General features: G+C 66.1%; 2 protein-coding genes and 1 long non-coding RNA gene across 3 annotated transcripts in view; all 3 read left to right on the top strand.

Moving 5' to 3' along the window:
- The window catches only part of ARF6 (ARF GTPase 6), a 202,436-nt gene that overhangs the window by 152,523 nt on the left and 36,595 nt on the right, over nt 1-13,318 (top strand). The gene's annotated exons all lie outside the window — the stretch shown is intronic.
- LOC142829044 (uncharacterized) lies at nt 2,862-4,254 on the top strand. Its single transcript, XR_012903242.1, has 2 exons — nt 2,862-3,691; nt 4,061-4,254. It is a non-coding gene; the product is annotated as an uncharacterized LOC142829044 (long non-coding RNA).
- LOC142829036 (zinc finger protein with KRAB and SCAN domains 1-like) lies at nt 5,828-8,135 on the top strand. Its single transcript, XM_075926106.1, has 2 exons — nt 5,828-5,888; nt 6,633-8,135. The coding sequence occupies exon 2, from the start codon at nt 7,470-7,472 to the stop codon at nt 8,133-8,135; it is 666 nt and encodes a 221-aa protein (XP_075782221.1). The 5' UTR covers nt 5,828-5,888; nt 6,633-7,469.

Raw genomic sequence — 13,318 nt, forward strand, 5'->3', positions numbered from 1 at the left:
ATGCGCTGTGGGACACAGACTCGCACCCAGGCCCGTGTGGAGCCCGGAGGCTTTAGACAGGCCAAAGCGTCTCAGCCCACGGGAAGCTACTCGGGTCCCGGGGGCAGCGAACAAGGTGCCACCAGGGCAATGGCGGGGAGCGGGGTCAGTGACACGTGCCCAGAGGATCCCAACTGGCGATCCGCTCCGTGCCACAGGGCCGGGTGTCCCTGTTCCGCCTGCCCTTAGTGATACCCGGTACGTGGGTACCCCCAGCCGGAAGGCTGCTTGGCAGATGTGCAGCAGGGGGCTGCATCTCACTCGCTTCCTGGGCTCCCTGCAGGAAGGGATCTCACGTTGTGTGGCTGCCTCCATTGCCCCCTGTGACGGCGCGTTGGGGTTTTCCCATCTCCTGCACCCCCGGAATGGCACGGACAGACTCCACCAGCCAGTAGAACAGAGGCGTTTATTGCTTCTCCAGGATACAGCACAGCACAGATGTCATCTGGTTACAGGGCAGGCCTAGGATGCCTCAGCCCCCCTTGAGATGGGGGAGACTGGGCCCCTAAATTCTAGCCCCTTTCCCTAGGCTGTCTCCTCCATGCTCGCAGACAGAAACTAACCCACTCACTTCCAGCCCTACCCCCAGCCAGGGCTCCACTCCCCTTCTTCCCATTGCTCTGCTCCCTGGGACAACTGGTCAGACAGGTTGGAAGCCCCCTTGCATAAGGACTCATCCCCTGTCCTGCTGGGCCGTGCTGCAGACAGCAGCCAGTGGAGGTCACTCCCCACCCACTGCCCAGCATAGCAACCAGCAATGTACCCCCCACTACGGGTCTGTGGGTTTGCCCAGCCCATTGGATCTCTCGCGAGTGGGTGCGTGGGGCCCCCTTTCCCCCCATCCGGATCCCTGCTGGGTAGCTGAATGAAAGGAACTTGGTCACACCCAGGCCATTGATATCCTGGTGGATCCGATCGGGTGCTTCTCTGTCTTGTTTAAATTCCTGCAAGGATCCCTGGTGATGTGCTCCTGGCCTGTGCCCCCATCCAGTCCTGGTGTGCGGGGGCCTCTGTCCTGCCCCAGTAGCAGCCAGTGGCCATGGGTGTCCTCCACACAGTTACGTGTGGTGCCCCGTCCCTGCTCCTTAACGGTGGGGTCCGTGAGGGTCGCTCGCCCCACTCGGGATCACTGTTGCGTGGACGCCCCCTTCTTCCCCGCTACCAATGGAGCAGATGGGTGAGTACAATGAACGTGCCCCCGGGCGCGGGTTTCGCTGCCCCGCACGCAGGAGCCATGACGTGTGGGTGCCATGTCTCCCGTATAAGATCCCAGGAGTGTGGGCATCCCCCTGTCTCCGTCCAAGCTCTCGGGCACGTGAGCTGCCGGATACCCCGCTACAGGATCGCTGGTGGGTCCGTGCCCTGCTACCCCCCTTCGGGACATTTGGTGTCAGGGTGTCTCTGTTTCTGCTTTCAACACCGTTGGTGCCTGGGGGCGACCCTCCCGCGCATTCCGGGTCCCCATCCGATGGGTGCTCCCTTCCCCCCAAGCCTCCGTGGTGGGGGGCTGCATAAAAAGAGGCCGGGTCTCCCCCTCTCGCCCAGGCTGCGCTGCAGGGGCTGTTCACAGGCGCTATCCCACTGCTGAGCGGCACGGGAGCTTTGACCTGCTCCGTTCCCGACCTGGGCCGGTTCGCCCCTTCTTAGGCAACCTGGGGACTCCCGGCTCCCCAGGGACCCCCATGTCGATGCCGCCCTCGGTGCGGACACCCGCTCGGCACAGCCCCCTGCAGCCCAGAACTCCCGAGCTCAAGGGATCCGCCGGCCTCAGCCTCCCGGGCGCTGGGATCACAGGCCCCCGCCACGGGGCCCGGCTGGCAGCGCTCGCTCCCAGATCAGCCTCAAACGCTGCGGCGCGGTCTGGGCGCTGGCCGGGGGAGGGGGGGGGGGAGCGTCATGCAGCTGGGCTAGTGCCGGGATCCCGCGTCCCTCCATGTAGGATCCCGGGTCTGGGGCCCCCTTTTCCCTCCGGGATCCAAGGTGCTGGGGGGCCACCTGCAGCCACTCACCGGAGAGTCTGTGGGGGATGGGAGCACCCAGAAGTATCCAGAGAGGCGGGAGAGGGAGGCAGCCGGGCTCCAGGCAACACAAACATCCGCACACCAGACGCACCGAGGGGTCCCGACCCGCCGGAGATCATGTCTGGGCGGAAGAGGCACCCGCACGGGGCGAAGGGGCAGCGATAACCCACGGATCCTGAGTGGGGGCCGGGTGAAAGCACGAACCTCTGTCTGCTTCCTTGGGACAGCCCTACTGGGGCAGCAGCAACAGATCCCTAAGGGGGTGGGATAGCCCCATGGGCTCCAAGGGCCACCACACGCAGGGATCTTACCCCGGTGGCTGGGGGTACCCGCGTACCCGGTATCACTAAGGGAGGCGGAGCAGGGACCCCCGGCCCTGTGGCACGGAGCGGGTCGCCAGGTGGGATCCTCTGGGCACGTGTCACCGACCCCGCTCCCCGCCATTGCCCTGGGGGCACCTTGTTCCCTGCCCCCGGGACCCGAGAGGCCTCCCGCGGGTTGCGACGCTTCGCTCTGCCTACGGCCTCGGGGCTCCAGGCGGGCCTGGGTGCGAATCTGCGTCCCGCGGCGCATGGGGCCCAGCCCCGGGGATCTCACGGCCCGGTCCTGCGCCCTGTGGCCAAAGCTTAGAACCGACAAGCGGCGCGTACAGGGGGAGCTGGGAGGCCCCTGCCCACGCGAGGCGGCCCAGACCCTCCGCTGCGCCGCAGGGGGCTGTGGCGGAGCGTGGGTCGCAGTCCCGGGGCTGCCCGCTGCTGGGCTGGGCTGCTGTGTGGGCCGAAAGGCGCGAGGACGCGGTGATTGGCGGTAGGGACCAATGGAGAGCGGGGCGCGCCCGTGACTAGCAGCGCCCGAGCCAGACCCGGTGTCTTTTCACCCGCGCCCCATTCTCAGGACCGGGGCTGGGCCAAGGACCCGGGTCCGGTGTTGGCACCTCGCGGGGATGCGCCGTAACGCAAATAACATTGTGGAGAATGAGCGGGGCTCCTGGGCCCGGTTCCGACCTGGCCCGGCCCAGCGCGCGGCAGCGGAGTGTGAAGGTGGAAGCGGGGGGAGGAAAACCCAGCCGGGCCCCGTGGCGGGGGCCTGTGATCCCAGCGCCCGGGAGGCTGAGGCCGGCGGATCCCTTGAGCTCGGGAGTTCTGGGCTGCAGGGGGCTGTGCCGAGCGGGTGTCCGCACCGAGGGCGGCATCGACATGGGGGTCCCTGGGGAGCCGGGGGTCCCCAGGTTGCCTAAGGAGGGGCGAACCGGCCCAGGTCGGGAACGGAGCAGGTCAAAGCTCCCGTGCCGCTCAGCGGGGGGATGGCGCCTGTGAACAGCCCCTGCAGCGCAGCCCGGGCGAGACAGGGAGACCCGGCCTCCTTTTATGCACAGCCTGTGCTGGGGGATGGTTGCGGGGGGCAGCCACACAGCTGGGATCGGGAATGGGAGACAGGGAGGTACCCGTGACCCTGGAACGGGGTGAGCGCCCCCCACCCTGGATGCAGAGGGAGCTGGAAGTTGCCGCGCCGCTACAATCGGCCAAAAATGGTCTTTTCCAGTGGGGTTTGTGCCATCGACCTGAGGCCGGAGGCGGCTGGGTCCACCTGGGTCTGGTGAAGCGAAGTTCCGGGTCCGGGTCCGGGTCCGGGTGAGTGTCCGGTTTCCCCCGGCAGGGCTTGAATAGAAGCGTCGACTCGCCTCGGGTAACCTGTCTGCCAGGAAGCAGGCGGGTCTCTTCCAGCACAACGAGCGGCCCGCGGCACCGTGCGGACTAATCGTCTCTTAGGCTCCGAGGTGCCGCAGGGCTCCTGGCTGTTTGTGCCGATACCGACCGGCACGGAGACGTGGACACGCGGGGCAGAGGCTCTGTGCGGGAGGGGAGCACTCACCGATGGGGATCTTCATGGGGGGGGATCCACCGGGGGCTGGAAAGAGGGAAGAGAGAACCCAGGCACCGGCTGTCCTGCGTGGTGCGACAGGCGCACCGACCTACGACTGATTCTTTATGGGGTCACAGGCACGCAGGTACCCGGATCCCAGGACAGAGACACGGAGGCACCACATACCTGGGATCCTGCCGGGGGGATACGGACACCGCACACCACGGGTCCCGGACCCGGGAAGCCTCGCCCCGCAGCATGGTTCGGGGCGGTGGTCACACGATCGCTACTGGGGTACCAGAGAGGCCCCAGCGCACCCACACAACAGGGACTGGCACACGGCGGGGACAGGGCCTCGCTCGCACTCACATCGCGTCCCTGCGGGAAGGCGAACCCCTCACGGAACCCCCGCTCCGTTGCCCCCGCTGTCCGCTATCGGCGGAGCCTGGCACACAAGAGACTGGATCCCAGCCCCGCAAGCTGGACGGGGACAAATGGATCTTCCCGACAGCCAGACTTGGCCGCGGGGCGGAGGCCAGGAACACGCGTGTCCTTCCCCGGCCTCGCGTGGGCTGCGGCTGTCAGACCCGCCGCGCCGGCCGGGGGAGCCACGCGAGCGGCCCCACACGAGGGCGCAGAGTCTCCGGGCGCTGCTGCTGCGGATCCTCCGCTGTGAGCGGCGCGGAGACTCCAGCGGCCCCCGCCCGGGAGCGATTCGGCCTGTGTGGGCCGGAGCATCGGCCCTGTCCGCGTTCGCAGCCCGCGTGTCCCTCGCCAGCGCGTCCGCCCGGGTCCCCGCTGCGCCCCCCCCCCCCCCCTCCGGCGGATCCCTTGAGCTCGGGAGTTCTGGGCTGCAGGGGGCTGTGCCGAGCGGGTGTCCGACCGAGGGCGGCATCGACATGGGGGTCCCTGGGGAGCCGGGGGTCCCCAGGTTGCCTAAGGAGGGGCGAACCGGCCCAGGCCGGGAACGGAGCAGGTCAAAGCTCCCGTGCCGCTCAGCGGGGGGATGGCGCCTGCGAACAGCCCCTGCAGCGCAGCCCGGGCGAGACAGGGAGACCCGGCCTCTCTTTATGCCGGGCCGGTAGTGGGAGGGGAAACCCGCAGGCTGGGCATCCTGAATTGGGGGAAGGACGCCGCCGTGCGCCAGGGACCAGACACTCTGGACGGGGAAATAAGGGCTCGGACCTAACGCCAGAGCCCTTGCATGGGGTGGAGAGAGGGAGACCCACGTTGCCATATGCCTGGACAGGGCCAAAGGGGCGGGGCAGCCGTACTCTGAATGGGGGCAGGGGGGCGCCTTCATGGGGTCAGAGGCCCATAGGCCCCTTTCAATCCTTCTGAATGGAGAAGAGCGGAGGCTTCCACACCCCAGAGATCCGTAATGACTTGGGAACATGCAGAGACTCAACAATTAACCCGGAGGGGGAGGGGCCCTCGGCAACCTTAGCGGGCTGCCCCTCCCCCCCCAGGATCCTTGGGTGTGATGATGTGTCTTGCGTCACAGGGGGCTCAGCCCAGATGATCCCGCGGTCCCCTCTGACCCATTTCCCAGGGTGTGTCCTTGGTGCTTTCACCCCGCGCGGTGCCGGGCCGACGCAGACAGCGCTCGCGCTCCTGTTTCCCTGAAGGGTCGGCGACAGAGCTTCCCCAGACAAGCTGCGCCTACAGCGTGGAGGGGGGAGAAGAGTTCGAATCCCGCGTGGAGGGGGAGAAGAGTTCGAATCCCGCGTGGAGGGGGAGAAGAGTTCGACTCCCGCTCCCTGCGCCGCTGAGGGACGCGCCAACAACCCTGCTGCCTCCGCCTGGCCACACGGAGCCCCGCGGGCAGGGCTCACACCGGGTAGACAGAAACTCTCCCGTGCGCAGCGAGGGGGCTGGGGCGGGAGGGTCTCACAGTCCAGGGGCGCCCCCTGCTGTGCTGAGCTGCTGTCTGGGCTAAATGGCGCCTCGATGCGGTGATTGGCGGTAGGTTTGGAGTCCCCGGGGGCCCAGGGCGAGGGGAGCCAGGTCAGCAGCGGAGCAGGTGGAATGTCCGGGGCCAATGGAGAGCGGGGCGCGCCCGGGGCTAGCAGCGACCGAGCCAGACCCGGTGTCTTTACGCAGCCCCGCGCCCCCTTGTCGGTATCGGGGCTGGGCCCGAGGACCCGGGTCCGGTGTTGTCACCTCGCGGGGACGCGCCGTAAACAAATCAGAGCTGCAGCATCAGCTGGGTTCCAGGGGCCGGCTGCGGCCAGCGCACGTCGGCGGAGTGTGAAGGTGGAAGCGGGGAGAGGGAAACCCAGCCGGGCCCCGTGGCGGGGGCCTGTGATCCCAGCGCCCGGGAGGCTGAGGCTGGCGGATCCCTTGAGCTCGGGAGTTCTGGGCTGCAGGGGGCTGTGCCGAGCGGGTGTCCGCACTGAGGGCGGCATCGACATGGGGGTGCTGAGGGTCCCCAGGTTGCCGAAGGAGGGGCGAACCAGCCCAGGTCAGGAACGAGCAGGTCAAAGCTCCTGTGCTGCTCAGTAGTGGGATGGTGCCTGTGAACAGCCCCTGGCCACTTTTGAGCCCCCCCCCTGCAATCTACTGCTGGGGGGGCAGCCTCATGGAGGGCTCCTGGGGTGTCTGGGAGGAGAGTGCATAGGAAAGGGGCTGGCACGTGACAAGGGCTCATGCTCCCCCCTCTTTTTCATCCTCTGTGTGTTTTCTGTGCTTCTCTGTGTCCTTCTGCAGGTGGTGAGGCCATCAACTCCATCCTGCTGAAGAGGGTCATTGGGATGGGAAACCTGGGCGCAACCGTGGCCAGATTTGCTGCCTTGACATTCCCCAACTGTGGTGGCACCATAGATGGGACACACATCCCGATACTAAAACTCTTCCAGCCCTGCCCCGTAGCCAGGGGCGGCATTCCACCTACTGGCTGGTGGAGTCTGTCCGTGCCATTTCGGGGATGCAGGAGACCGGAAAACCCCAACACGCTGTCCACTGGTGTCAGGAGCGGGATGCACTGCACCCCGTGGATGGAGTTTCCAGCGGCGAGCGACAAGGCGCAGTAGAAGCAAGAGCCCTGGAGCCAGGTGTGCTGGAGACAGAGCGAAGCGGTTCCTGGGAATCGTGGGGTGCTGCAGCACTAGACTGGTGAGTCTGCACCGAGGGGACCAGCGGGCAGATGCCCTACGCCCGACTCTTGAAGGCAGAGCTGGTGAAGCTGTGCAAAGAAAAGAGTTTGCCTTTGCGGAAAGCAACCAAAGCCCAGCTGATTGCCAGGCTAGGGGAGAATGACCAGTTATGGGGCCAGGATCTTGTCGCCGTGGGGAGCAGCTAGACCCCCCCCCCGTGGGAGCGTGTCAGGCTCTGAGAGGGGGTGGGGCACTGGAGCCCGCAGGAGAGATGGGACAGCTTCCCCGTGGAGGCCTGCAAGCCGTAGCCCATCTAGGGCAGAAGCCAGCCCAGCAGAGCTGCGGCGGCTGGAGATCCAGTTGCGGATGAAGGAACTGGAAGAAGAGAACCGAGAGAAGGAGCGCCAAGATTGAGAGAGGGACCGCCAGGACTGAGAGAGGCAGCGACAGCATGAGTTGGCCATGGCAGAGCGGAGAACCGGAGGGGCCCCAGCTGCGCCAAGAGTGGATGGGCCCCAAGGCTGCCAGATGCTTGGAGAGGCTCGTGGTGGCCCAACTGAAGGACATGGGTGACATAGACGGGTTCCTCAGCTCCTTTGAGAGGGCCTGTGGACTGCAATGGGTCCCCCCAGCTGACTGGCTGCAGGAGCTCATCCCTGCACTGAACCAGGAGGCGGACGGAGTGCTCAGTCAGTTGGAGGACCTACAGCCAGGGGATTACAACCGAGTCAAGGAGGCCCTGCTGCACAAGTTCGGGCTGACCCCCGAGATGTACAGGAAGAAGTTCCGGGGGGTACAGAAAGGGCCACGGGAGACCTATGTGGACCTGGCCTCCCACCTGGCGCAATACGGCCGCAAGAGGGTGTCTGGAGTCGGAGCCCAGACCGCAGAGGAGCTGCTCATGCTGGTCATGATGGAGCAGTTCTATGAGGTGTGCCCACCCAAACTGAGGCTGTGGCTCAAGGACCGGAGACCAGAGACCCCCCAGGAGGCTGGGAGGCTGGCGGATGAGTTCACGGAGAGCCGGTCCGGGTGTGAATGGGAGTCCCGGAGAGAAAGGGAATCGCGCAGAGACTGGTTCTCGGCTGAGCGACAGAGAGAGGCACCTCTGAGGTGAGCCCCAGGGACCAGGTCCAGTCCTTGGTGCCCCAGAAAACCAGCCAGGACCTGGGCAGAGCCGGTCCAAAACGGCCCGCAGAACCTAACTTGCCATCGCTGTGGGCAACGAGGCCACAAGAGGGCTCAATGCACCAGGCACAAGAACAGGTCCCATGACCTGGGCCGTTCCAGGGTTAACTGGCTGGGGCTGGGGAAGGGCAGGCTGCCCCAATGGCAGGGGCTGGCAGGCAAACCTCAGCTCAGTGTGGGGGGAAGGATGCTCAGTGCACCTCCCCTGGGAGGTCTGACCCTCGGGAGGAGGATTTCTCTGTGTACCGTGTGGGGGCAGGGCAGCCCCTGCAGAGCGACTGCCTCGTACCCCTGGAGGTGGATGGTAGGAAGGTGACGGGTTTCTGGGACACGGGGGCGGAGGTGACGCTGGCCCGATCCGACATAGTGACCCCAGACAGGGTACTACCCCACACTCAGCTGACCCTGAAGGGCATAGACGGGTCCCCGTTTAAGGTGCCTGTAGCCAGGGTGCATCTGAAATGGGGGGCAAGGAAGGTCTCAAGGAAGTGGGGGTGCACCCGCACTTGCCCACCGAGATGCTGATGGGGAATGACCTAGAGGAGTGGCCCCATGAATCCCAGCGGGCTCTAGTCACCGCCCGGAGCCAGAGCCAGCGGGGGGCTGGCAACCTGGATCCAGGGAAGGACTCCCGGCAGCGTCCTCAGGGTTCCATCCCAGTGGACATGGGGTCCAGCCAAGCTGGGACTCCAGACCAAGGCAAAGGTGGGGAACAGGTCCCGATCCCTGCCTCAGCAGCTGAATTCCAGGCTGAGGTGCAGGCAGATCCCTCCTTTCAGAGGCTGAGGGACCAGGCTGGCCTCCGTGCAGCTCAGCCCCTGGGGAGAGGTTGCCAGGAGAGATTCCTATGGAAGCGGGGATTTCTGTTCCGGTAATGGCTTCCCCCCAGGAAGGTGAGGGCATGGGGGGGTCCAGCGGCAGCTAGGAGTCCCCCCAAAGGTATCGCCGCAAGCTGCTGTATTTGGCCCACGACGTCCCCGTTGGGGGCCACCGGGGGATCCGGAGCACCCGGCTGAGGCTGCTCCAACACTTCTACTGACCGGGGATATTTGCAGCCGTGCAGCGGTACTGCCGATCCTGCGACTCCTGCCAGAGGGGCGGGAAGGCCAAAGATGGGAGGAAAGCTTGGGGACCCCTACCCCGTATAGAGGCCCCCCTGGGCTTGCTGAGAGAGTTATGGGAGGGGAAGACCCCCCTGGATGGAGCGCCGGGGGTGGAAGATGCCCTGGCTGTCCAGGGAAGGCTCGCTGAGCTCATGGCCCCGGCCCGAGAGATCCTGGCCGGAGATCAAGGCAAGTGGAAGGGTGGGTGTGACCACAGGGGACAGGCCTGTGCCAGTCCCCCCAGAGCAGAGCAGCGAGTGGACAGAGGGAAGCCAATTCATGTGGGGCCTCGACGTAGCCGGCCCAAGTCCAGGGGAGCACCCATGTCCCCAGGACTGGTTCCCACGCAGAGCACCAGAACTTCCCCAGGTCACGAGCCAAGTGACCCTGCTCAGTTCGCTCTCGGAGGAGGGAGAACTGTGACGTAGTGGGGGGTATCTTGCTGGTGGCTATGCTGGGCAGTGGGCTGTGGGTGACCTCTGCTGTCTGTAGCATGGTCCAGCAGGGCAGGAGATGAGTCATTATGCAAAGGGGGCTCTAAACCTGTCCAACCAGCTACCCCCCAGGGAGAGAAACAAAAAAAGGTGGAATGCGGCCCCTGGCTGTGGGGCAGGGCTGGAAGAGAGTTAGTTTCTGTCTGGAATCATGTAGGAGACAGCCTAGGGAAAGGGGCTGGAATTTGGGGACCCAGTCTCCCCCATCTCAAGGGGGGGCGGAGGCATCCTAGCCCCAGTCCCTGTAACCAGATGACATCTGTGCTGTATCCTGGAGAAGCAATAAACTCCCTCTCTTCTACTGGCTGGTGGAGTCTGTCTGTGCCATTACGGGGGTGCAGGAGATGGGAAAACCCCAACGCGCCGTCACACATGTCTCCCGTATAAGATCCCAGGAGTGTGGGCATCCCCCTGTCTCCGTCCAAGGTCTCGGGCACGTGAGCTGCCGGATACCCCGCTACAGGATCGCTGGTGAGTCGGTGCCCTGCTACCCCCCTTCGGGACATTTGGTGTCAGGGTGTCTCTGTTCCCACTTTCAAGACTGTAGGTGCCTGGGGGCGACCCTCCCGCGCATTCCGGGTCCCCATCCGATGGGTGCTCCCTTCCCCCCAAGCCTCTGTGGTGGGGGGCTGCATAAAAGGAGGCCGGGTCTCCCTGTCTCGCCCAGGCTGCGCTGCAGGGGCTGTTCACAGGCGCCATCCCCCCGCTGAGCGGCACGGGAGCTTTGACCTGCTCCGTTCCCGACCTGGGCCGGTTCGCCCCTCCTTAGGCAACCTGGGGACCCCCGGCTCCCCAGGGACCCCCATGTCGATGCCGCCCTCGGTGCGGACACCCGCTCGGCACAGCCCCCTGCAGCCCAGAACTCCCGAGCTCAAGGGATCCGCCGGCCTCAGCCTCCCGGGCGCTGGGATCACAGGCCCCCGCCACGGGGCCCGGCTGGCAACGCTTGCTCCCAGATCAGCCTCAAACGCTGCGGCGCGGGCTGGGCGCTGGCCGGGGGCAGCGGGGACCCGGGCGGACGCGCTGGCGAGGGACACGCGGGCTGCGAACGCGGACAGGGCCGATGCTCCGGCCCACACAGGCCGAATCGCTCCCGGGCAGGGGCCGCTGGAGTCTCCGCGCCGCTCACAGCGGAGGATCTGGAGCCGCAGCGCCCGGAGACTCTGCGCCCTCGTGTGGGGCCGCTCGCGGGGCTCCCCCGGCCGGCGCGGCGGGTCTGACAGCTGCAGCCCACGCGAGGCCGGGGAAGGACACGCGTGTTCCTGGCTCCTGGTGCCGCGCGGTGGAGGGGGCTCCCCAGCGGTGAACACGCTCCCCGGCCTGGTTTCCCCTGTTCCCCGTTCAGGGTCCGGGTGGGGGGGACCCAGGTGGGCGGGCGCGCTCGTGCCCCAGAGACACGAGTAAGTGGGGGCCGCTGCCCCCCCCCCCCGATCTCAGGTAGGCGGTGCCCCCAGCCCCTCGTTTGCAACTCAGAAGAAGGTGACGTCAGAGCTTCCCCAGGAAAGCTGCAGCCGGAGCTGGGAACAGGGGCGCGCGGTTCGGATCCCGGTCCCAGCTCCGGCTGCCGCGCGAGGGCTGCAGAGCGGAGCTGCGGGGCCCAGGCCAGGCGGACCCCAGACCCGCCCGTGCGCGGCAGGGGGCTGAGGCGGGTCCCTCTCGCAGTTCAGGGGCTGCGTTGGTATCGGGGCGAAATTGTGCCGGTGCAGCGCACTGGGGGTGCTGAATTTCTGCGAAGTTCGGGGTCCCCGGGGCGCCCCATTAGCGCCCGCTCCGCGCCAGCCGCCTGTTCCCTCCGGCCCGGCCCGGCCCAGCGCGCGGCAGCGGAGTGTGAAGGTGGAAGCGGGGAGAGGCAAACCCAGCCGGGCCCCGTGGCGGGGGCCTGTGATCCCAGCGCCCGGGAGGCTGAGGCCGGCGGATCCCTTGAGCTCGGGAGTTCTGGGCTGCAGGGGGCTGTGCCGAGCGGGTGTCCGCACTGAGGGCGGCATCGACATGGGGGTGCCGGGGGTGCCCAGGTTGCCTAAGGAGGGGCGAACCGGCCCAGGTCGGGAACGGAGCAGGTCAAAGCTCCCGTGCCGCTCACCGGGGGGATGGCGCCTGCGAACAGCCCCTGCAGCGCAGCCTGGGCGAGACAGGGAGACCCGGCCTCCTTTTATGAAGAGCCCCATGTGGGTAACGAGGCATCCATGCAATGGGGATGGGGGAGGCACTCAGGTGTCAGGGATCTTCAAAGCATGAACAGACCCCAACTATTCTGGATGGGCAGAGAGGGGGTTGCTGCCCTGCTTCGTGGAATCTGGAGGCAACTCCAGTTTCTCCCACCAAAACCTGCACACACAGAATCAGAGAATCCCATGGCGGGAAGAGACCTCAGGAGTCATCAAGTCCAGCCCCCTGCCCAAGGCAGGACCAACCCCAACTAAGTCAACCCAGCCAGGGCTTTGTGAAGCTGAGACAGCCTAAGGAAAGGGGCTGGAGTTTAGGGGCCCAGGCTCCCCCATCTCAAGGGGGCTGAGGCATCCTAGGCCTGCCCTGGAACCAGATGACATCTGTGCTGTGCTGTATCCTGGAGAGGCACTAAACTCCCTCTGTTCTACTGGCTGGTGGAGTCTGTCCGTGCCATTACCGGGTGCAGGAGACGGGAAAACCGCAACCGCATCACAAACACCACTTGTGCTTCAAATTCCTTGATGCTTCTTGCCAGCTACAGAATCTGCTGTGACCTGCTCAAGGTCATTGTTGGTTGTATAGTTATTAGTTCCCACATGGGGAAGCAGGAAGGGGGAGGGATCAGAAGGTTTGATCAGTTTCGGAAGACTCAGCAGCACGTGGTCCCCAACGCGGTGCCCACGGGCACAATGGCGCCTACCAGGACATTTATGTGCGCCCGCCTAGCGCCACCCCCGGCAGCCCCGCGCAGTGCCCGCCACCCCAAAAGGTTGGGGACCACTGCTCTCAGGCTGTGCATAAAAGGAGGCCGGGTCGTTCCTGGCCTCTCTTTATGCAGCCCCCTTTGTTGGGGAGGGGAGCACCCATCCCAATGGGGATCCGCAGTTGGGCGGAGGGAGACACCCTGGCACCGGGCAACTTAGAAGCGCGAACGGACTCCCCCCAGGCCAAACGCCCTGGATGGGGGGCACCGCCCCACCACTGATCATGTGGGGGCAGTGACAGGGAACCTCCCATCCCCCCTGGACGGGACGCGGGGCTACCCCCGCACCTGGGGTCTGGTCTGCCGGGCCATGCTGCCGTGGAGGAACAGATCAGATGCTTCTCTGCGCTGTTTGCCTCTGCGATCCCAGGCTGTGTGAGAGCTCCTCTCCCACCCGAGTGGGTGGGGGCCGCTTCACCCCCCATGCGGGGTCTCCGGGAGGCGGTGCGCACCCCAGCTTCCCAGTCAGGACAGCAGCCGAACGGTGTCTCCGATCCCTCCTTGAAGATCCACAGCGCATGGGCCCCCTAATTCCGGATTCTCACCATGTGCAACAAAAGAGGCCGGGTCTCCCTGTCTCGCCCAG

The sequence above is a fragment of the Pelodiscus sinensis genome, chromosome 4, assembly GCF_049634645.1.
Source record: "Pelodiscus sinensis isolate JC-2024 chromosome 4, ASM4963464v1, whole genome shotgun sequence".
NCBI lineage: Eukaryota > Metazoa > Chordata > Testudines > Trionychidae > Pelodiscus > Pelodiscus sinensis.